The sequence below is a fragment of the Magnolia sinica genome, chromosome 1 (genome assembly GCF_029962835.1).
Source record: "Magnolia sinica isolate HGM2019 chromosome 1, MsV1, whole genome shotgun sequence".
NCBI classification, from domain to species: domain Eukaryota; kingdom Viridiplantae; phylum Streptophyta; class Magnoliopsida; order Magnoliales; family Magnoliaceae; genus Magnolia; species Magnolia sinica.
Genome location: NC_080573.1, coordinates 19338699 through 19362620, shown reverse-complemented (window position 1 = coordinate 19362620; position 23922 = coordinate 19338699). Strand labels below are relative to the sequence as shown.

At 39.7% G+C, this 23922-nt stretch overlaps 2 protein-coding genes across 2 annotated transcripts in view; one reads left to right on the top strand and one right to left on the bottom strand.

Moving 5' to 3' along the window:
• Positions 1-1265: 1265 nt before the first annotated feature.
• LOC131244630 (uncharacterized) lies at positions 1266-20854 on the bottom strand. Its single transcript, XM_058244135.1, has 3 exons — positions 20796-20854; positions 19725-20718; positions 1266-1602 (listed from the first exon to the last, which is right to left on the bottom strand). The coding sequence occupies exons 1-3, from the start codon at positions 20842-20844 to the stop codon at positions 1272-1274; spliced, it is 1374 nt and encodes a 457-aa protein (XP_058100118.1). The 5' UTR covers positions 20845-20854; the 3' UTR covers positions 1266-1271.
• Positions 18111-23922, top strand: part of LOC131242262 (disease resistance RPP13-like protein 4) — a 78866-nt gene continuing 73054 nt past the window's right edge. Inside the window, exon 1 of the mRNA XM_058240803.1 lies at positions 18111-18181. The gene's annotated coding sequence lies outside the window, so the exon portion shown is untranslated. The remainder of the gene's footprint in view (positions 18182-23922) is intronic.

Sequence of the window (23922 nt, the reverse complement as noted above, 5' to 3'; positions counted from 1 at the left end):
ATGTCATATACACAAATGATGATATGATTCTGGCATCATTGAAGCTATTGCATTAGCCATTGCAACATCTTGATCTGTTAGAATTGTTATTGGTTGTTTTCCAGACATCGCACTTAAAAATATTTGAAACAACCATTTGAAAGATTCAATCGTTTCATCGTATAGTAAGGCCGCGCCAAATATTATAGTTTACTTATGATAATTTATCCCAATAAATGGGGCAAATGGCCGTCTATAAGTATTTACTCTATATGTGGAATCAAAGCAAACAACATCCCCAAAAATGCTATAGTCAATTATTTACTTTGCATCTGCCCAGAACATATTCATAATCTGATCATCTTCATCTACTTGTATTGCGTAAAAGAAAGATGAATCCTCTACTTGTATTTTCTGAAAGTATTCTAAAACAGCTTCTGCATCACCCTTTTTCCATTGTTTTCATCCGCTTTTTCCGTAAGTAATTTTTATGATCAATGGGTAGAAAACCCAGATTTTCCCGACCACTATATTGTTTACTTAGATAATCTATAGTTACTTTAGGTGTTATTCCTGAATCATCCGTCATATCAGCTTCAGCTTTTTGAACGTCAGTCAAGTCTCTTTGTGATCTTAACATATGTACATTTGATGGTGAAACAACCTTATGGTTATGCTCCACCACAAAGCTGGTCACACAATATTTTTCATTTGCTTGAAGCTTCAAACTCATGCTTGTTTGACATTCAGTTCTTGTAATTGGACAATTAAACTTCGGTTAATTGATTTGTTTCTTTTTATATTTTCGACCTTCTTTAGAACAACAAAATCTTCTTTGAAGTATGACCCCATCATCTGATTTTCTTATCCAATCTTTTTGAACAATGAATCCTATCTTCCTAGCATAATTATTGTAATACTCATATGCACTCTCATCAGAAACGAACTTTATTCCTACTTTTGGTTCTTCATCAAACTTTTCATATGCATTGGCTGGTACATCTTCTCCTGCTTCTTGATCCTCTATTTGCTTGCTTGCTTATTGATTATATATTTCAACATCAAATTCTAACCTCCGACATGGTTGAAAAAATGATTGACTTTTAAAAGTGTTATCATCCATTTCACTACCTACAAAAGTAAAAATCACAAAATAGAATAGAGTTAGAATTATTCAAATGCTAACCCAAATAAATAGAAATCATATTTTTTTAGATTTATTGAACCTTAAGTTAGTTAAATTTCAAGAGATGAATATCTGTCTCTTGAAATTTAAATATAGTTGGAGTTTCTCATTTGCAGGTGCATGGGTCATAGGTGCAGTTAGATCTGCATTTGCAGCCTCCATTCTCGGACCCATCATTCATCTCAAACCCTTCAAAGTATCCCTTTTGAGGAGTGACCCTAACAATCATAGTTTCAGTGGTGGTGGTTTCTCCAGAGAAAGAGAAAGAGAAATCAGGATACATCTTGCATCCTCCACAACCAGAGCCGCACTTGCAGGCAGATCCACATCCGCAATTTCTGACTAATGCAGGTTTATGATTGTTGGTGTCTAGGCCTAAGTCAGCAGTGAATTGTCCATTCCAACCATCAAGGGACCAGTGCAATTGGGGCTTGGCCCTACTTTAAAAAAACAAAAATAAAAAATAAAAAAAATTGTAATTTCTTTGAGGTTATGTTTGGTTGCACCAACTATCATGAAATCTCATGATATTTTGAACCAAAATTAACATATTAATCGCAAAATATCCAAAATTTCATGACAGCTTGAAGACAGATTAATGGCTTGAGTGATTTCATCTTTTCTTTTCTTTTCTTTTAAATTTAAATTCTTTTAGTTTCATTGCATTTTTGAATGGTTGGTGTAAAGCATGTCATCAGTCCATCACTGTAGATTGAATGGAGATAACATCTTAAGATGAATATTGACATACTAATTAAGCACTTGCAATTGATATGTTATCTTTACTAACCTTTCATGTTTCATGAAAATAACAGGGCAACAATTTAAATGGTCCGAAGTATCCTAATATTGCAAATTTGTGGACATAATTCACTTATAACAGAGCTTAAATATGTTGCAAATAAACTAAAATATCAAGAAAAATATATGAGGATAAGACATATACATGATCCACCTCCATCCATTGCACTTCACACCGCTTCTTCTACAGTAGATGAAGAGGCGAGCTTTGCTAGACCCACACGCGTGTACAAGTCATACGCCACCATGAATGCCAATGTGTCATGCAGATGAGATATCCAAGCCATCCATCATGTGGACCTCATAGTGCAAATGATACTTATGAAAGATAAGGGTCCTCGCTGCATTCAGTAGGTGTTTCTGGATATTAGAGAATTGGACGGCTTAAAATACTCTACGAATTTTAAAACCTGGCATTTTCTGTTAATTGCGATCCACATGAATAGTGCAAGGACCTGATTTTTGGTGTGGGGTATCTTAAAAATTCTGATGGATGGCTTAGATGCCGCACCTGTCTGCCACACTGGCATATGTGGTCGCGTGTGTAGTAGGGGATTTGTATAGTCGCGTGGACCTTGCAAAGTCTATAATCTTCTTCTTCTCCTCTCCTTCAAAACCCAAATACCCTTCCAACGATTCTTCTTAGTAATCATCATAACTGAAATCTGAAATTCAGTTCCCTCTCAGACCAAGCACACACAAGTACCTGATTTGAACGCACAGCAGAGGTGAGTGGGTGGTGATTAGGATGCAAGGCGGGTTTGCGTTGTCAGGAGACTGGATCCAGGGGAAGATAATGAGGATGTGATGTAGAGTGGGTCGCAGAAAATTACATGGCCAAGATGGATCAGAAAAGGCCCGGTCGACGACAGAAGTAATCCAGACCATCGAACCTTAAATCGGGCGTATCTTGCAATCCGGAATGAGTTATCTGACGTAAAATATATGATTTTGGGGTAGAACGAGCTACTGAAGCCAACCAACCCCGCTACGCCGGGTTGCGCAGCCCGGAATTGCGAAAAACCCCTGGATTGACGGTCGTTTCCCTGTTTTAATTTCGTTTTTACTATAAATAGTAAGTTTTAGTTCGATTATAACTCTTCATCCGTCGGGCTTTAGGAGTTGCGCCCAACGTGAAAAGAGCTTAGAATAATTAGGAGAACGGTTTGGTGAAGCCAAATAGGACACTTACTATTTTTGGCCGAAAACCTTGCGCACTAGTAGACATCACGACCGTCTATAAATAGTAAGTTTACTATTTATAGTAAGTCGCGGATTCTAAGAGTTTGAGTTGTAGTTTGCTTCTAATTTCTTTCCCATTGCTTGGTAACCCTATTTAAAGGGTTGTGAACTCGTTTTTATTCATCAATTAATCAATTTCGAATTTATTAGAATTTATTTCTATTTTCTGCTTTCTTTCGTCGTGGATTCGAGAAGTCTCTGTGAGGAGTCCAGAGAAGCTCCGTGGATTCGGAGTAGTTATCCTCATCACGTTCATCCCTGCGTCAGGATGTTATGAAGTGGGTAATGCTGATGGCAAGAAATAGAGAGAGAGAGAGAGAGAGAGAGAGGTTGATGGCAAGAAACAGAAAGAAAGAAGAAAAAAAAAAACATGAAAAATGAAGCTCACCTGTGCGTGGCCGAGTGCGTTCATGGCCTAAACGGAAAAACACCTGCTAACGGCCGATTGGTATCACCAATTCCATTGGAAGAGCATTTATTGGAGGACGAAACAGCCGATTGGTATCACCAATTCCATTTTTCCATGTCACTTCAGTAGCCTTTTGGCTAGTAAAGCGTTCAGTATCCAATCCGCTCCCGTCCATTGGTATCACCAATTCCATTGGAAGAGCATTTATTGGAGGACGAAACAGCCGATTGGTATCACCAATTCCATTTTTCCATGTCACTTCAGTAGCCTTTTGGCTAGTAAAGCGTTCAGTATCCAATCCGCTCCCGTCCATTCCAAATGAACGTGGATGCGGCAAAAGCTATTGGCAGGAACCTCCTTACACGCGAAGTTAGGTGGTGCACACCATGATGTTTATGATAAATCCACCCGTTCATCCATTTTTCCGGATCATCTTAGAATGTGTACCAAAAATGATGCAGATCCAAAACTCATGTGGACCGCACGTCTGGAAAAAGTAGGTAAGGGAATCACTGCCGTTGAAACCTCCCTGTGTCCACCATGATGTATATATGCCATCCATACCGTTCATGAGGTCATTTCTACTGGGATGAACTGAAATTATAAAACATTAGCATGATCCAAAACTTTTGTGGCCGCATTTAAACAACTTTTGTAGACGCTTGAATGTTTTAATGGTGGAAGTTCAATTCTCACCTTTTTCCTGTGTGTGTCCCTCTCGAGGTTTGGATCTATATCATTGTTGGGTCCATGTCATAACATGACCTATCAAAGCTGATGAACGGTCTAAATTTATCAAAAACATCACGGAGTGCCCCAACTAGCTTCAGTTGCAGCCGAAGGCTGTAGGCTTCCGTTTCCAATAACACAGGGGAGAGAGTGTCGACAAATAGGAATTAAATGAAGAGAAAGAGAGGGGAGCACAAGAAGTTTGTTTTAAAAGAAAATGGAATATTTAGGGAAGTTGAACTCTTGTGATTTATCCAGGAAATGTACCATTTGCGTAACAATTTCGGTCCGTTAAATATTTATGGTCCTTTATAAGCATATGAAGCATATAAAATTATTATTTTACTGTAATTAATAGTATAATCTTCTTTTATAAGAAAAGTGGGTTGATAGAAATTCATTCCATCAGTCCAGATTTAACTTGCATGTGTGGATTAAGCAATTCGCATCATTTAATATTTTTTTGAGATAAAATTAAATTAGTATGCCTTATTAGATAAACTGACTAGATATGCGACACTATTTTATTATACCTATATAAAACTTGATGTCATGTACCATCTCATAAGTAAGCATTACATATAAATAAAGAGACTTATTTTTTCTATTTAATGCTAGCTCAGTTGGACCAATTTTAATTGTCCAACTAGTTTTATGTGAGCATCTCTCTCTCTCTCTCTCTCTCTCTCTCTCTCTCTCTCTCTCTATATATATATATATATATAAAAGTTTCAAGACAGGAAAAATATCCAGACCGTTCATCTGTTGGGCATTAGTTTGTTTGGTCCGTACTCCAACACAATAAATCCACCTGTCCTCTATGCTAAGTGATCTTCGTAACAGGGCCAACCTTTTCCACAACTCAGATGTACTGCACATGAGACATTGGATTAAAGTTGATTTCCAATCCAGGATGCCAAACATAACGGGAGTATTTCAAATCCACGCTCCCAAACAGGCCCTTGATCCTAACAGGTCCTTAGCTACACCCATCCCAGGTGGGTGTCGGCCTAGGCTCTAGGTGCAGGTCGCATTCCTATATTCTTGACAGTTTTATGTGGTAAAGCCTGTTTGATTCTCCAAATTCACTGTAAATGCTCCGGAAATAACCACTTATTACAATTTCACTTAATTTGTTTGGAAATAGACGTGTATTTTCACTTGGGGAAACTGTCCAAAAGGACTAACTTAAATTTGTTGGCCCCACCGCGATGTATATGATATATCCGTGTCGTCCATCCGTTTTACCATAACATTTTGAGGCATAAGCCGAAAAATGAGATAGATCCAATAATCAAGTGGCCCACACTGAAGCAAAAAGTGGCCCTAAGAAGTTTTTAATGGTGGGTGTTCGATTTCCTTTTTCCTATGGTGTAGTTCACTTGAAGTTTGAATCTGGCTCAATTTTTTATTTTTTTTTATTTTTATAGCTCATGCTCTAAATTCTGTTGGCACAACAGATGGACGGTGTTGATAATCCACATATATGATGTTGGGCCCACAAATATTTAGCAGCATTCTCAATTTTATTGTTAAAAAAGTAAGATTGAAATCAATCCTCCCAAAATGTAGTAATTACCAAAAGAAATAATTATTACCCATTTGTAGCACATTTACATTTACTTTAGAAAATAAAACAGACCGGCACATGTGCGGATGCAATTATAGGTTGTCCTTTTGCCACAATTTCAAGCTTTTGTAATTTCTGTGGGCCAGCCAGCATGTGAAGCCTTTCATTAATCTTTTCTCCTGGAGCGTCCAAAAGCTGGCATGCATATGCAGTCCTTTCATTGCCCTTTTCTTTTGGGCTCCACTCTTCCACTCTTCCTTTGAGGCCTTTACTTTTCTGTCCAAAAGCTAAATTCGCTAGGCCACCCAGCTTTTTGGTTCTTGTTTTTTTTTTTTTTTTTTTTTTCACACGCAATCACACACTCCGAGTTGTGCGAACCGTTCAAAGGAGATCAAAGTTACATGGCCCTACAGTGATGTATTTATTATATCTACACCGTTCATCTATTTTTAGAGATCATTTTAGAGCATTATCCCAAAAAATGAATCATATCCAAATATCATATGGACCACACCACAAATAACAGCAGAGATAATGATTTTCACCATTAAACAATTCATAGGGCCCACCATAACGTTTACTTTCCATCCAATCTGTTCATCCAATCTGTTCATAAGGTCACAAAGACATGAATCAAGAGGAAAAACAAATTTTATATTGATCCAAAACTTCTATAGCCCCAAAAAGAGTTTCAGTGGTAGACGTTCAATCCCCCACCACTTTTTTCCAGTGTGGTCCACTTGATAGTTAGATCTGTCATAGCCCAGCCCGTACGGATTATCGTCCCAGCGGGGGTAGGACGCAATCTGGGTCCCTGAAGCACGACCACAGGACCTAACTTCTCAGCACAAGAACTCCCCGTCATATGCCATTTGCGTCAGGCCCCCTCTTAAAAAAGCAAATACGACCAAACGGGGTGCATCCGTCCGTTTGTTTTAGCCGTCCACAGCTCAAGGAAACCATGCAAAAATTACACTGATGGGATGATCCAATCCATCTTTACTTGCCTTATTTTTAATATCCATCCCTCGTGGATCGGCTTTTTAAGATTTTCTAACCAATGTGATTCTTTAGAAACACACAATCCATGATGGGCCTAACAAATAGATGGATCATATTGTTTAAAGTCAATGGATCAAATGGCTAATAGTTGTCACATTGGTGTGAAGATTGCATGATAGCCCATGAAATGTGTGTTGAACTAATGAACAGTTAAGAATTAATTATTATTTCACAGGAAATTGATAGGAAGCGATTTCCTGCTAAATCCTTTAGCAATAAGTTCCTGCATTGGAAACCTAAGTGAGGGTCAATGTGGTGTTTGTGAGAAATCTATCCCGTCCATCCGTTTTTTAAAGATCATTTTTTAAAGATCATTTTAGGACTTGAGGCAAAGATCAAACAGGATCCAAGACTCAAGTGGGCCGCACAAATGGAAAAGGTGGTTAGGGAAATTTCAACCGTTGAAACCTCATTGGACTCGACAGTGATGTTTACAGGCAATCCATACAGTTCATAACGTCATTCCTACTGGTATGAACTGAAAAAACAAATATTATCCTGATTCAAAACGTATTTGACCCCACGAATATTTCAACTGTGGACGTTCAAACCTCACGTTTTCGGATCACTTGAGTCTTGGATCAGATTCATTTTTGGCTCCATGTACTGAAACGAGCTTAAAAAATGACTGGACGAGTTAGATTTATCACAAACATCATGGTGGTCCCACCTAAGTTTCCAGTGCAGGAAAGGCTTTCTCAGTAAATCCGCGTCAAATTGATAGATTCACTGCAGTTACACCGCTGATAGGTAAATTACCTGCGTTCACCTCATATAGATAAATTTCCAGCGCTGAGCATCTCTCCTTTTAAAAAAGGTGCTTTACCTTCTTTTTTCTTTTCTTTTTTTGCTTTTTATGTCATCTCTTCTTTAAAAAAAGGTACTTTACCTGCCTTTTTATTTATTTATTACGTTAAAAGTTCTTTCTGATTGTAGAAGTCATCTTCCTTCTTCCTCTTTTCACAACCTCTGCATTCGTTTTGGTATGCTTCTATCAACCGTTTTATCATGACTTATAAGGAGCTGATGATTGCCTGCTAGCATCGTCTCACCATAGTGATTGTTTTTACAACAGATTGCAGAAGTCTATCTTCCCAAAGTGCTTGTTTTTTCGACTGATTGCAGAGAATCTATCTTCCTTCCGTCTTTTTTTTTTTTACCAGCTCTCCATTCATTCTGGTATGCTTCTTTCTACTGCTTTATGATCATTACTTATAAGGAGAGGGATCCTATCCCTTTGAATGCTGGAATTTTTTTAAGAATATATATATATATTGATGCAATCTCTCTCTTTCGGATCACCTTATCATGCTCTCCATTCAATCTCTCTCTTTCGGATCACCTTATCATGCTCCCCTGCGCACCTACGCACGTGCGCACCTTTGCACACGTGTTATGGGTGTCTAATCTGAACGGTCCATGTGATGCGGAATCCCATGAAACCACATGTGACAAATTTTCACCCTGATCTAAAATTCTGGTGGGCCATAGCAAAGAGAAATGCAAATCAAGGGAGGAAACTGTTTTCATTTTTCACGGGCGATCAAAGTTTTAGATCAAAGTAAAAGTTGGGCCAGGGGGTTTCACGAGGTGCTGCTTCACATGAACGGTTCAGATTTTGTATCCACATCACCTAAGATGGGTTCTCAAAAAAGTTCGTACGTAGTATGTACGAACTGGTTCGCAGGTGAGCGTTTCCGTGTGTGTGTGTATATATATATATATATATATATATATATATATATATATATATAATAACCGTCCATTTCACAATTCATACGTTGATTGGCCAGCATCGTCTGACCAAAGTGGTTTTTTATAAACATAAACAATCCTAGGCAGCTCCCGTTTAGTAGATGCATCGAGTTTATCATTGAATCTGTTTTTCTCTGCTCGATCTTGACCTTTCAATCTTGCATGCTATTGATCAGAAGGTTCAATCATTCGATTGATGTGATTCTTGCATCTTTAACTGGGAAGCGGATTGGCTGGTGTAACCCACACCACCAATCTGGCTGGTGCGGGTATATGTCGTACGAAGACGATCGCTGCCGTTCCACGAACTCCTGATTAGCTCAAAGGAGATCAAAGTCACATGGCCCCCCCAAAATGATGTATTTATTATATCCACACCGATTCATCCATTCTGCGAGATCATTTTAGAGCATGAACCCAAAAATTATTCAGATCAAAAGCTTACCACACCACAAATAGCAGTAGGTACATGATTCTCACTGTAAAAACATTCGTAGGGTCTACCATTACGTTTAATTTCCATCCAATCTGTTCATAAGGCCACACAGACCTGGATGAAGAGGAAAAACAAATATCATATTGATCCAAAACTTTTGTGACCCCGGAAGGATTTTAATGGTAGACATTCATTCCCCGACTGCTTTTTGCAGTATAATCCGCTTGGTCTTTGGATCTGTCTTTTTTTTTTCGTTTTTTTTGCTCAAACCTTACCACAAAGCTATCTAAATGGAAAGACGGTTGGGATATAACACATACCTTATGATGGGACCCATAAAACTTGGTGACGTCAACACAGCAGCCAGTCCGCTTCCCTTTTTAACTGAAAGCGGATTAGCTGAGTGTACCAAAAACCACCGACGTGCGTATGTGTCGTGAGACGAGTGACGCTCCTCGAGCTCGTGCAATAAGCAACGGATCAAAAGAGATCAAAGTTATATGGGCTCACAATAAAGTATTTAGTATATCCAAACCGTTCACCTATTTGGTGAGACTATTTTAGAGTAAAGCCCAAAAATAAGTCATATCCAAAGTTCGAGTGGATCACACCATAATTAGAAGTGGGGACAATGATTCTCACCGTTAAAATATCTGTAGGGCCCACCATGACCTTTATTTCCCATCCAATCTGTTCATGAGGTCACACAGACCTGGATAAAGAGGAAAACAAAATATTATATTGATGCAAAACTTATGTGACCCCAAAAGGGTTTCAATGGTAGATGTTCAATCACCCATTGTTTTTTGCAATGTGGTCCACTTGATCTTTGGATCAGTCTTATTTTTATGCTAAAGTATTACAACTAAATCACGAAATGGACGGACCACACCATGGTGGATTTGTGAACCACTCCATGGTGGGCCCAACAAATGATTACATAATGTTTTAATGGGAGGATAACCCCTCTCAACTTTTGTATGCGGTGTAGCCCACATAAGTCATGGATTGACTTGATATTTAATCACGGGGCCCACCATAGAATTTTGTATCTGACTGATAGGGTAGATGTTCGGCATGCATCATGATGGGGCCCACACAACTTGACATCATGGAAAGTTCCTATGTTCTATGGCGTCGAGCTCAAGGGAACTTCCCATAAGGTCGAGCTGTGTGGGCCCCACCATGATGTGTGTCGAACATCAACACTATGCATTTGATGGGTCCCTTTTAAATTATGAGATCTCCCAAAAATAAGTCGTATGCGGAACTCAGTAGGTCATACCATTTAAGATCATGTGAAGATATGTCTAAAACATATAAAAGCACTTGGTGGGGGCCCACTTGAAATTTGGATACGTCTGAAAGTTGGTCTGACCCTTCATCCAAGTGGGACAAACATAATGGATGGGCTGGATTTGTAAATCACAACTCGGTGGGCCTAAAAAATGATTATGAATGTTTTAATGGAGGGTAACCCCTCTCAACTTTGTATGTGGTGTGGCCCACAAAAGTCACAGATTGACTTGATTTTTAAGTCCTAGGCCCACCATGGAATTGTGCATCTGACTGATGGGGGTAGATGTTCGACACGCATCATAGTGGGGTCCACACAGCTCGACCTCCAGTGTGTGTGTGTGTGTGTGTGTGTGTAGTAGGATGCTCAGCTGTGCACCAGTCCACACGGAACTCGTGCAATAAGTGATATGACTCCAAAATCTGAACAGTCCATGTGAAGAAGCACCTCATGAAACCTCCCGGCCCAATTTTAACTTTGATCCAAAACTTTGGTGGGCCATGAACATTGAAAACAGTTTCCTTCCTTGATTTGCATTTTTCTTTGCTATGGCCCCACCAAAATTTTAGATCAGGGTGAAATTTCTTTCGTTGAGGTTTTATGGGATTCCACATCACATGGACTGTTCGGATTAGACACCAATGACACGTGCAAAGGTACGCATGTGCGAAGATGTGCAGGCGAGCATGGCTATATATATATATATATATATATATATATATATATAGACACACACACAAACACACATATATAGGGATCCTTACTCTTGCTCAGGTGGTGGACTCTCAGGAGTTTCAACACCCGGTCAAGGGTTCGAGTATCCATAGGTGGTGAGTGTGTGTGGAGTGTGTGCGCGTGTGTAAAAAAAAAAAAAAAACCTTGAGAGAATTACCTTCAAGGAATGAATTCGTTTACATCTAATACAAAGAGACCAAAGCATGAGTATTGGCTTAAGGTGAAGGACCTCCCACCAAACAGATGAACTTCTCTTTTTGCCTTATCTCTCTCTCTCTTTTTATTTTTATTTTTTCTTTTCTAATTAACAATTTTAATTTCATCATAACTTTCTTGAGACTGTTTAACAAATTGTTTTTAAAGCATTGTTGATAGAAGAGTTTTAAGCAGTTAGAATCTGAAGTAAAGATATTACAATTAAAGAGAGTACAATGAAGCACTACGAGGGAGCAACTTACAACAGGCATCGAGGCTAAGTTAGATGGGTTGGTAAGGATTGGGAATGTTATTAATGATATGGACTACCCAACTTTATAATTATAAAATCTTTTCATGGAGGAGATGGGTTCAGTCACCAATTAGGATCTATGGGCATTTCCACGAATCGACATACTAGATGACAAATTGGGTGGATACGACATATTAAAAATGTTTTTAGCAGACCAAATACAAGAGTTCTCTTGCAGCCAATAACCATTTATATAAGAAGTAATTTGATACTATGGTATTTGTGAGTGGTGAAGAATAAATGATTGAGGAGCTCATGATGCTCAATGAAATACCAAGATGAATATTGTAAATCACTTTTAGGCCTATAAACCACTTGATTATATTGTGATTTTTCAATGAACAATAATAAATTTATTTTTCTTGTGCTTTTAAACTTGCAATGGCCCTAATTTATGTAATGACTTCTCATTTAACAATTCGAACCTTCGCCTTACACGGTGGGAGAGACAATTCACTAGCTATTCATATATTTCATCTACACACCTGCTTAACCTGTTGTCATACTTATCCAATGCGATAACTATAAGTTAGTAAAAATGAAATGGGAAAAGAGTCTATATTAATCACACAAGTACATATGTTAATATCTACCATTTAGCTAGTATGACTAACAATCACGAATATAACTTAAGGTTTGCTCTCAATTAGAATCTAAGTAGGTTTTTTAAGTATTTGGATCTTAAGTTACTTAAGCTACTTATGCCTAAGTAACTTATCTTGGTTTGTAATTATTTAGAAAATAAGTATATTTGGTAAGCAACATACTTATAAATCAAACGATAGAAAAGTATATATATGTTTGGCTTCCAACATCACATAAGTACTTGTTTCTCAAGTTTGTTTGGTTCACCCTTAATATCCATCGGCCGTCATGTGGACTTTCATTATATTGGGCCTACCTTGGCCTTGTCTTTAATGTGAATCATCCATTGTGTGGGGCCTACCTTCAATGTGGATCATCTACCTTATGAGGCCACCTTTGATGTGGGCTATTCATCATGTGACGCCCACCTTCAATGTGGTCATACATCATGTGGGCCTACCTTTAACGTGGACCATCCATCATGCAAGAAACAACTTCAAAGTAGGTTGTCCATCAAGGGGAATCCGCATTGGATGTGGGTCATTCATCATTAGGACCAACCTTTGATGTGGACCTTCATCATGTGGAGCGCACATTGATAAGGTTCATCTATCATGTGGGGCCCACCATCAATGTGATTGTCCATCATATTGGGGCCACCTTTAATATTCACCACCCATAGTGTGGAGCCCACCTCTGATGTCGACCGTCCATCATGTGGGCCCCACCTTCAATGTGGGTCATCCATTAGTGCGACCCACCTTGGATGTGGGCCATTCATCATATCACCTTTGATGTGGACCATCCATTGTGTGGGGACCACCTTGATGTGGGTCATGCATCGTGTGGGGCCCACCATCAAAATACATTATCTATCATGTGGGGCCTACCTTCAATGTCCACTGCTCATCATGTGGAACCCACCTTTGATGTGGATCATTCATCATGCGGGCCACACCATTAATGTTAGCCATCCATCATGCGGGCCCGCCTTGGATATGGGCCATTTATCATTATGTGGAGCCCACCTTGATATGGATATCCCATCACAATAAACTATAGGCACAAATATCATCCTAATACAAAACTTCTGTACCACCAGGTGTTCAATCTCCACTGTTTCATGTGGGTATGGTTCAGATGAGTTTTTCATCTATTTAATTATTAGACTCGACTCGCAAAACAAATGGATGGAGTGGATTTGTCATGGACATCTTTGTGAGCCCCACGGCCTAATAATATGGTCATACAAGCAATCTGCTCCCACAATTATATGGTTTTCATCCAAGCCATGTGAATGGTCCATATAGATGTAATGGTAGATAGCCACACATGGTAGGGAACTAGATTAGGTGTGACCCACCTTAATGTATTTATTCTATATCCATGTTGTCCATCTGTTTCTCTATATCATTTTAGGGCATCGCCCAAAAATGAAGAAGATCCAAGTATAAGGCCTTGTTGGGCACCGTGGATTTGAGATCCTCCGGATTTGAAATACTCTAGATTTGAAATCCTCAAGTTGTGTATGGCATCCTAAATTTGTAATCCCCTATAATCCAAAAGTAGTTGTATATAGAATATTTATAGGGGTTTGAATTTAATTACTAAATCGACTTTAATATTATTAATTAGTGTATGTAATGTTTGACACAATGATTGTAATAAGCCCCTTGAAATACATACTTTAGCCGAAAATGATGAATTTCCAAGTCTCGGATGGGCCACAAGCATAGGATCACATCTAAGCAACTAACCAACGATTTTTAACTGTTGTTCTACATGGACAATGTTTGGATTGTGTAGATCATCTTGTTGAAGTAACTTTAGTGTAGTTGATAATCTGATTGTTTTGTGATATCATTAGTGGGTCCCGTACCCAATAGATTAGTAGCCTAATAACACATGCGACTCCTGGGAAGATTTTAAGATGTAAACTTAGCTTCCACCTTGGATTTCAAATCCTCTTTTAGAGAGGATTTCAAATCCCTAGTTGCTTTATGGTACCAAGCAAATGGGTGATATGAAATCCCCTCAAATCCCCCCGAATTCATGGTGCCAAACTACCCCTAAGGTGGACCGTACTATAGGAAACATTGGTGATTGAACGTCTTACCATTAAAAACTTCCTAGGCCTACCGATGTAATGTTTCCCTAATGTATATTTTCCACCCAACTTGTTGATAAAGGTCACATAAACTTGGATGAAGATGGAAAAATATCATCTTGATCCAAAACTTTTGTGGCTCATTAATGGTTAGTCACGATTGTTTCCTATAGTATGGTCCACTTGAGAATTGGACCTACTTCATTTTTTTGGCTCATGCCCTAAAATGACTTGGAAAGACGGATGTATGGTGTGAATTTAGAATGCATGCATCAAGGCAGGCCCCACAGTAAGGGCCACGCTTGTCTTAGGTGAAGCCGGCCCGCTCAATCTACTTGTAGAGATGCAGACAACCTGTTAACCGCCAAGTTGAATGGTAAAGGGAGACGTTGCTCGAAACGGAGGGCTGTGCCAAGTGTGTTGACGTCAACAGGTTCTGTGGGCCCCACCATGATATATATATATATATATATATATAGGGAAAAGGTACTATGTGCTCGACCTCATGATAAGCTCCCGTGAGGTCGAGCTGTGTGGGCCGTATATGGAACTCAAGTGGGCCATACCATCTAAAATCATGTGAAGACACCGTTAAAACATATAAAAGCACTTGGTGGGGCCCACCTGAGTTTTGAATGCTGTTGAAACTTGGTTTGAACCCTCATCCAAGTGGGACACACATAATGGATGGGCTGGATTTGCAAACCACACTCGGTGGGCCCAAAAAATGATTATGAATGTTTTAATGGTGCACGGCCCCTCCCCACTTCTGTATGTGGTGTGGCCTACACAAGTCACGGATTGACTTGATTTTTGAGACCTAGGCCCACGATGGAATGGTGCATCTAACTGATGGGGTAGATATTCGAAACGCATCACAGTGAGGCCCACACAGCTCGACCTCATGGGACGGACTCGTGAGGTCGAGCGCATAGTACCTTTTCCCATATATATATATATATATATATATATATATATATATATATATCTATATATATATATATATATATCCACACCATTCATCCATTTTACGAGATCATTTTACAACATGAGAAAAAAAATGAGGCAGATCTAAAACTTAAGTGAACCACACCACATAAAAGTACTGAGGACAATGATGCCTACCATTCAAAACTTCCTAAGGCCCACCATGATATTTATATGCCATTAAACCTTTTCATAAGGTCACCCAAACTAGATGAAGGGAAACATAAATATCAACTTGATCCAAAACTCCTATAGTTCCTAAGAAGTTTTCAACGATAGGCATTTAATCCGATCTTTGGACCGGTCTCATTTTTGGGCCTATGCCTGAACATGATCCAAAAAATTAATGGATGGTGCGAATATAACACATACATAATGGTGGGGCCCATAGAATCTAGTGAGGTCAACACACTGTCGAGGCAATCTGTTTCGGAGGCGGATTGAGTGGTGGAGCGCCACACACCTCTAACCCTCGTGGTGTGTGGACATTGCCAACTTTTGTGGCCCGACTATGATGTATGTGTTATATCCCTACTATCTATCCATTTTTCCAAATCATTTTTGCAAATGGGCAAAAAAGTAAGGTAAATCTAAAACTCAAGTGGACCACACCACAAAAAGTAGTGGAGATAATGATGGTCACTGTTAAAACCTTTCTCAGACCCACCATGAAGTTTATTTGCCATCCAAAGCTCAAGCGAGCCATACCACATGAAATAGTGTGAATTGAATGAATGTCTTCTGTTTGTAAATTTTTTAAAGGCCACCAAAATTTTAAATCAAGCCGAAATTTGTGTTTTCCCTTCATCCATGTACATGTGACCATGTGAACATGTGAACAGATTGAATGACAAATAAATATCACTGTAGGCCCCGGGAAGGTCTCAACAGTGGCATCATTATCCCACCCACATCACTATGGGCCTATAAAGGTTTCAATGGTGGATGTCATTATCGCTATTGTTTCCTATGGTGTGGGTCACTTGAGCTAACTGGTAAAACAGATTTACAGCGTGATAACACAGACATCATGTTGGGCCTTCAGAATTTCTAAGCTAGTTGAGTTACTCGGTAGGCAATCCGTGTCCCAAACCTGGGACTAGCTGTATATGAAAAAACTGTACAACTAGCTGCCTGTGGGTGCATGCCTCTATAATCGGCCGTTCCACTCATCAGGTGGTCCACACGCTACATTAAAGAAAACAATGAACACCCACTTATAAATCTCCAAATTCTCATAGTAAGGATGATTTTAGGGCTTTAATTCCCATTTTAACGGTGGGGAAAATCTGATGAACTGGTTAAATGCTGTAAACATACCTTTTTCTAGGGCCCACCATGATGTTTATTTGTCATCCAACCCATTCATAAAGTTACATAGACCTGGATGAAGAGAAAACACAAATATCAGCTCCATCCAAAACTTCTGTGGCCCCAAGAAGTTTTCAACGGTAAGAGTTTAATCCCCATTGTGCAGTCCACTTGAGCCTTAGATCTATCTCATTTTTGGGCTTATACCCTAATTAAATTATATGAAAATAAAATAAAATAAAAAATATATGGACAGTGTGGATAAGACCCATACATCACTGTGGCCACTTAAAGCTCATGCCCGTTCCCTACTGGAGACAGGCAGGGTAGGACGCAATCTGCCTGTTGCGATCAGATCATCTTACCCCTCGAAAGTGGGGAGTATCTTTTGTAATAACCGTCCATTTCACAATTCATATACTTAGCGGCTTGTATGGTCTGACCAAAGAGTTTTTTTTTTTTTTTTAGTATAAATAATCAAAGCAGCTTCTTTTATCACATGTGACAAGGGACTTATTTTTCTCTAGTTGTTCTCGACCCTCCAATCTTGCGTGCTATTGATTGGATGGTATAATCGTTTGATTGATATGATTCTTGCCTATTTAGCTGATGTCGTTTGATATTTCTACCGTCCAATATGTCTAAAGTCATTAGTTCCATTAGATTTAGGCTAATCTTTCTTTCATCACTACTCTACAAACTAGAGCAATCAGGTGGTCCTAAACATCCATTACTCAACTCATCTTTAATGAACAATCTTGTCCATCAAATTCTACAAGCCACTGAATGGACTGTTTAAATTATGCCATCCAATCTGTTCATAAGCTCACACATACCTGGATGAAGCGAAAACGTACACAAATATTAGCTTCATCAAAAACTTTTATGGTCCTCATGTTGTTGTCAATGGTAGGTGTTTAATCTCCTCTGCTTTATTTTTCAACTCATGCTATAAAATGATCTCACAAAATGTATGGACAGTGGATATAACACATATACCATGGTGGACCAACACACTTGCCACACCACACAATCAGTGTCCCACCCACTATTTCTGTTTCTTTTTCCTTTTTCAAAAGTAAATAGTGTTCTGTATGACTTTCTTTTCTAAACTTTTAGAAGTAAGAAGTGTTTTATGATACTTTTTTTTTCTCTCCTTTCATAAGTTTTTTTTTTTTTTTTTTTAAAATGGTCTATATGATTGCTATTTTATTTTATTTTAAGTAAGAAGTACATTATATGCTGCTTTGACCATGTACAATTTCTCCAAGTCTCCAACTGATTGCAGAATCCATTTTCCATCTTCCTCTTTTGAGAAGCTCTCCCTTCGTTAGGGTATACTTCTTTCTACCGTTTTATCATGACTTATAAGGGACTGATAATTGAGTGGCTAGGATCATCTGACCAAAGCGCTTCTTTCTCCTATTGATTGCAGAAGCCATCTTCCTTCTTTCTCTTTTTACAAGCTCTCCATTCATTCCGGTATGCTTCTTTCTACTGCTTTATCATGACTTATAAGAGAACGGATCCTGACCCTTTGAATGCTGGAATCTTTTTTTTTTTTTTTAATAACTTTCCATTTTACAATTCATAGATTGAGCGGCCAGCATCAAACAACCCACCTTATCATTTCTCCATTAGTATTTAAATAATGAAAGGTGTTGTAATAGAATCTGTGGTTCTACTACCTTCACCTAGCTCACTTCCCACTTATCACAACCTTAGATTTAAGTGCCCAATGGTTCTGAATTGGGTTGGTTTGGACCTATAATTTGACTAGCTAGGCCTGTTGAGCATACCCTGTTCAAAATTTTGATTCAGCCCAGCCTCAGAATATTTTCTACATTACCTAAATAGATGGAGGGGTGTAAGTGTATCCAATCAACCCTAGGGTTATTGGACCTTAGTGGGCCAAAAGTCACTTTTGCTGGACAATCATAATTATCCATCCATTGCTCAGGGAAAGGATGGCTACAAGAATAGGGACAAATTACGGATAGGTTGGATCATCTAATCAATGTGATTTTTGAGCCAATAAAAATGTCATCTGGACTTTATAGGCAGTTTAGATTGATTTTTGAACCTGCTTTGTTGCAGATAGTGTGGCCCACACCCCACTTAGAAGCAGTCAGCATGATTAGCTTTTGGGTGCATTCATTTGACTTTTTGACACCCTTAGCCAGTGTTCGAAATATCGGTATCGCACAATGTATCGCACCCTTGGGATACAGATACGTATCGGTTATCGCATAGGATATATCATTTGTATCGCATAGCTTATCGCACTTTTTGGGAAACATGGGGAAACATTGGGAAAATGGTTGAATTTTTTAATGAAACTTTGGGGATTGTTAAAAAGGCCCTTAATGCACACTTTTAAATCATAACATCTCAAAAAAAAGATACACATAATAAATTTCCTTTGTACAGGATCCTAAGTTATGCGATGTTTAACTGAACTAATGCAACTATATTTAAATTGAATGCATGATATTTATAAATATATCATAGTCATGTATGAAAACACAACCAATTCATTGAAAAGCAAAACAAGAACTGAAGAAGTAAAATTTGATAAATATACATATCAATGATGGGGACTAGTTGTGGTCTAGACCCACATAGAGTTGCGTGGTGGCTCGTAATCATCATCTCCATCTCGACGGGGCTGGGCATAATACTGCTGCTCCACAAATCGACAATATTGTGCCCAAGTCATAGTAGAGCGGTACCAGTTAAGATAGTCCCTGACATAACGCTAGTACTCATCCTCTCCGAACTGAATCAATACGCTCATCCGTGGGTACTGCGTAATCGTCACAGTCTGTAACTGATATGGATCTGGGAAGGGCACATATGAAGCTCCTTGGTATCCATATTGTTGGTCATTTCCATACTGCTACTCATATCCTTGCCCATATGCAGAAGTGAACTCCTAACCAGGATTGAAAAATGATGTGCCGTAACTGCTGGAGTCACTCGTCGCATATCCACTAGGTCCATATTCATGCCCATACTGCAGCACAGAACTCGGGCTACTCTCCAGTGTTTGTGATGCATATTCATGTTGTGGCCTATAACTCGAGCTCCCCTCGTCCGTGATCCAAATCTAGAGCCACCTCGCCTGCCACGAACACTTGTGTCCCTCATGCATTTTGCCAGCAGCTCCTCTTCAAAATCTGAAAGTTTATGAGTCTTCTTTTTCTGCAGTAGCTTTTGACGTGTGTATGTCTTATTGTAAACAAGACGAGGTCGTGGTTCTCCTGGACGAGAACCATGGTCAGGGTCCTGCGTGGAATGATCAAAATTCTCCTTCCCGGTAAAAGGGCTAAGAGGCCTCTTATCCTGACTCCCACCCACGTCACCACCATCCCCGTCGCCACCACCATCATCATCATCATCATCCTTACTATCATCAGAGTCATTGTCACCCTTATCGCCGCCATCATCATCACCGAACTCATTTCCCGCATCACTCTCTGATTCAGTCTCGGTGTCAGACAATGTTTCCCCGCCACATGTCTCGCGTGATAGTGACTGTCGTGGGCTGCCCTTTGGACTCCTCGTTAATAGGTCGAATGCCTCATAAGGAGACCTCTGTTGCTCCACATGTTTGTCAACATCAATCCCTTGTATCTCTACTTCTACCGCAATATGTGGCTCTGGTCGCCCATCCGAGGTATCTAAGTCATCCGACCTAACCCACTGGTAAACTAGGTCATCCTCCGCATCCTCAGCATATGCATGTTGTCCGACAGTCATCAGGTCCAATAGGTCTTCCTGTGCTTTTCTTCTTCCTTCCGAGAGGAGCAACCTCTCTCGTAACTTCATATTGTAGTGACAATACACTAGCTTCTGAAGCCTCTCATACCCTATTCTATTACGTTTATTTGTATGTATGAGGGAGAATGTACTCCAATTCCTTTCACAGGGTGACGAGGACACCGTCTGTGCAAGCACACGGACAGCTAGTCGTTGTAAAACCTCACAGTCAGTCCCATACATGGACCACCATTCGCCTGCATATCATAAGATTCTTTCATTATCCTAGATTTTTCAAAATAATATAAAAGTTAAGTTTACTACAGTGACTCACATGGCATCATGGCGTTCCTTGACTTCACCGCAGGGTGACACCCAAACATCCCAACCGCGTCGTGGTGTGTAGCAACCAAAATAAGTATTTAATGATTGAGATGAAGATAAGGAAAATGTAAGTGCGGAACATATTTACCTCACTACCAAAGGTGCCTTTCCCCGGACAGTCGAGGAATAAGTGATCGTACACCTCATGCACAGCCCTCTTTAATGAATTATCTTCGAAGAGGTTCCGGCTATAGTGGTATTTGGGATTTAGGAAATACGCTAAAAACCAACATATACACATCAGTACAACCCTCGTTTATTACTGCATATGGAAAAAAAAAATCCATATAGGTACTTACCAGCCTGATGTAGTGGGTGAGAAAACGTCATTTCCCAACGGTCGTCTATTATTGCATGCACCCAGTTATATGCATTAGGAGCTTTAACCATGATGGCCTTTTTCATCAGCTGTATAGACGGATACAGCGACCCCATCGACGGATTTGTCTCATTGTCCACCATCCTCAACACCACATAAATAGGCTCTAGAATACCCACAACACCAAAATTTTGCTATAAATTTTTCTACTTTTTTCCTCACATCCTCTCCACTAAACATCTCCTTTATTTTCTTTTATGTCCCTTCCGCCTCTTTGTACATCCTCGGATCTGAAGGTAGATCCGGCACCCGCATGCTACCACTCCTGCCCATGCCCCATATTCCTCCCCGTCTACTACCCTCCCCTGATCCACCCTTAACACTCTCCCCTGCTCCACTCCCTCCACCACGCTCATGGATAGACCCCTCAAATCTAGACCTACTTGTGTCCCATCTCCTATTCTGATCCCTCTCCCACTGATCTCGTATGGACTCTTGAATTGCACGTCTTTATTCGGGATCATCATCATTATCGAGATCCACTACATCATCCTCACCTGCATATGGTGGCCACCCCAACTCCTCCCTAATCTCCCTCTCCTGCGCATGTCGTTCATCTTTTGACTTCACTTTTTTTTTTCAATATGGTCTTCATCTGTTCTCGCACATCCTGTGGGCAATTAGGGCAATCCACAACATTGTGATACCCTCCTACTAAATGCTCCTTTAGGCGGGTTACCCAACCACTCCTCGATACATGGCCACATAAATCACAAATACTCCCGAATCGATTATCAGGAATAGGCCGACCGTACGTCCACCCTATATCAGGTTGTCTCCCTCCTCTTCCTCCCGAAATATTTTATCTGTAAAATAATATTTTATCTATCCATTGAGATTGGATAGAGTCAAAATCAGATAGATCCACCACTCAGATGGGCCACACCACATGGAACAATGAGATTTGATGCCAACAATAAGTTAGTAATTAGGGGCCACCATGATGTGGACCTTCAATCAAAGCCGTTAATCAAGTGTAACTCATTAAAATAAAGAGAATGTACAAAATTCATCCTGATAAAGGAAACTAAGGTGGGCCTCACAACGTATTGTTTTTTCACTTTAAAATTCACGACGAAACTCATTAAAATATGAAATTTGTTTTTTCACTTTATTCATGTATTTTTAACATTATTAATTTATTAACGGATTAGATGGAAAATAAACGTTATAGTGGGCCATGTAAGTTTGATCTCATTTGAACCGTTCGTACAACTCAGAGCTCAGAGCTCGAAGCGCGTATGCGCTTGTCCTTGCACGACACGTATGTACAGCGGCTTTCACAGGTTGCGTGTGGGAGGCGGATTAGCTACTGACAGGTTGAGACGTAGCTAGACTCCCTGGCCCCTACAGAAGTGACGTGAACAAGTTCTGTGGGACCCGCCATGATATATTTGTTGTATCCGCACCGTTCATTCATTTGAAGATATCAATTTAGGGCAGGAGCCAAAGAATGAGTCAAATCCAAGGCTCGAATGGACCCCACCATAGAACACAATGGAGAGAGTGACGCCTACCATTAAAATTTTCTAAGGCCCAGAAAATAGTGGATCTGACTCATTCTTTGTCTCATGCCTTAAAATGATATACCCAAATGTATGGACGGTGTAGATACAACACATACATCATGGTGGGCCCCACAGAACTTGGTGTGTCACTTTAGTAGGCAATCTGGCTACGCAACCCGTCAGTACCGTGCGTGGGGAGATGGATTGGCTACTCCCCCTGAAACCGGCCTCATGGCTGGTGGTCGGTGCTTTGTGGGCCCCACCATAATGTATTTGTTTCATCCATTCCGTTCATCCATTTCTACGGATCATTTTAGGGATTGATACAATAAACCATAGGGATGTAAATCGAAGGTGGACCACACCAAAGGAAAACAATAATGATTGGATATCCACCATTAAAATCCTCCTAAGGCCCATTGTACTGTTTATTTAACATCTAATCTGTTGATTGGGTCCTAAAGACCCAGATGAAGGGAAAAAATAATATCAGGTTATTCCAAAGCTTTTATGGCTCCCACAACGTTGTTAATGGTCAACATTCATTCAACACTGTTTCCCGTAATGTGGTCCACTTGAGTTGTGGATATGGTTCAATTTAGGGCTCAACGCCTAAAATGATTAGTAAAAACGGATGGACAGTGTGGATAAACCACGTGTAATCACGGTAGGCCCAACAGAGTTTACTCAGTAAGATAAGAGCGTACTGAGTACGCAATCTAACGTGAATGCCCGTCAGTGATGGGGGCACGATACGTCACCAAGTTACGTGGGTCCCACCATGATGTATTTTTTTCTATCTACACCGTCCATACATTTGAAGAGATCATTTTATATCATGAGCCAAAAAATGGGTCAGATCCAGAGCTCGAGTGGACCCCACCATAGAAATCAGTGGAGAAAGGTTTCAACGATGGAAAGCATTTACCCATCGGCGGGGAAGCAGATTGCGTACTGAGTAACTCAGTATGCTAACGTGCTGAGTAAACTCTTTGGGATCCACTGTGATTTATCTATTTGATCCACACCATCCATCCATTTTAAAAGTTAATTTCAGTTCCATATAACAAAAAAAAAAAAATTATATCCAAAGATCAAATAGACCACACCACAGGAAATAGTGCGAAATGAGTGTCTACCATTGAAAATTTCTAGGGGCCACCGAAGTTTTGGATCAAGCTGATATTTTT

Coding starts and splice junctions, on each gene's coding strand:
- LOC131244630 (XM_058244135.1), bottom strand. CDS start 20,844: ATGTTTGGGTGTCACCCTGCGGTGAAGTCAAGGAACGCCATGATGCCA. Junction 20,719..20,795: donor AAGGAACGCCATGATGCCAT/GTGAGTCACTGT, acceptor TATGATATGCAG/GCGAATGGTGGTCCATGTAT. Junction 1,603..19,724: donor TGGAGAGTAGCCCGAGTTCT/GTGCTGCAGTAT, acceptor TTTTTAAAGTAG/GGCCAAGCCCCAATTGCACT.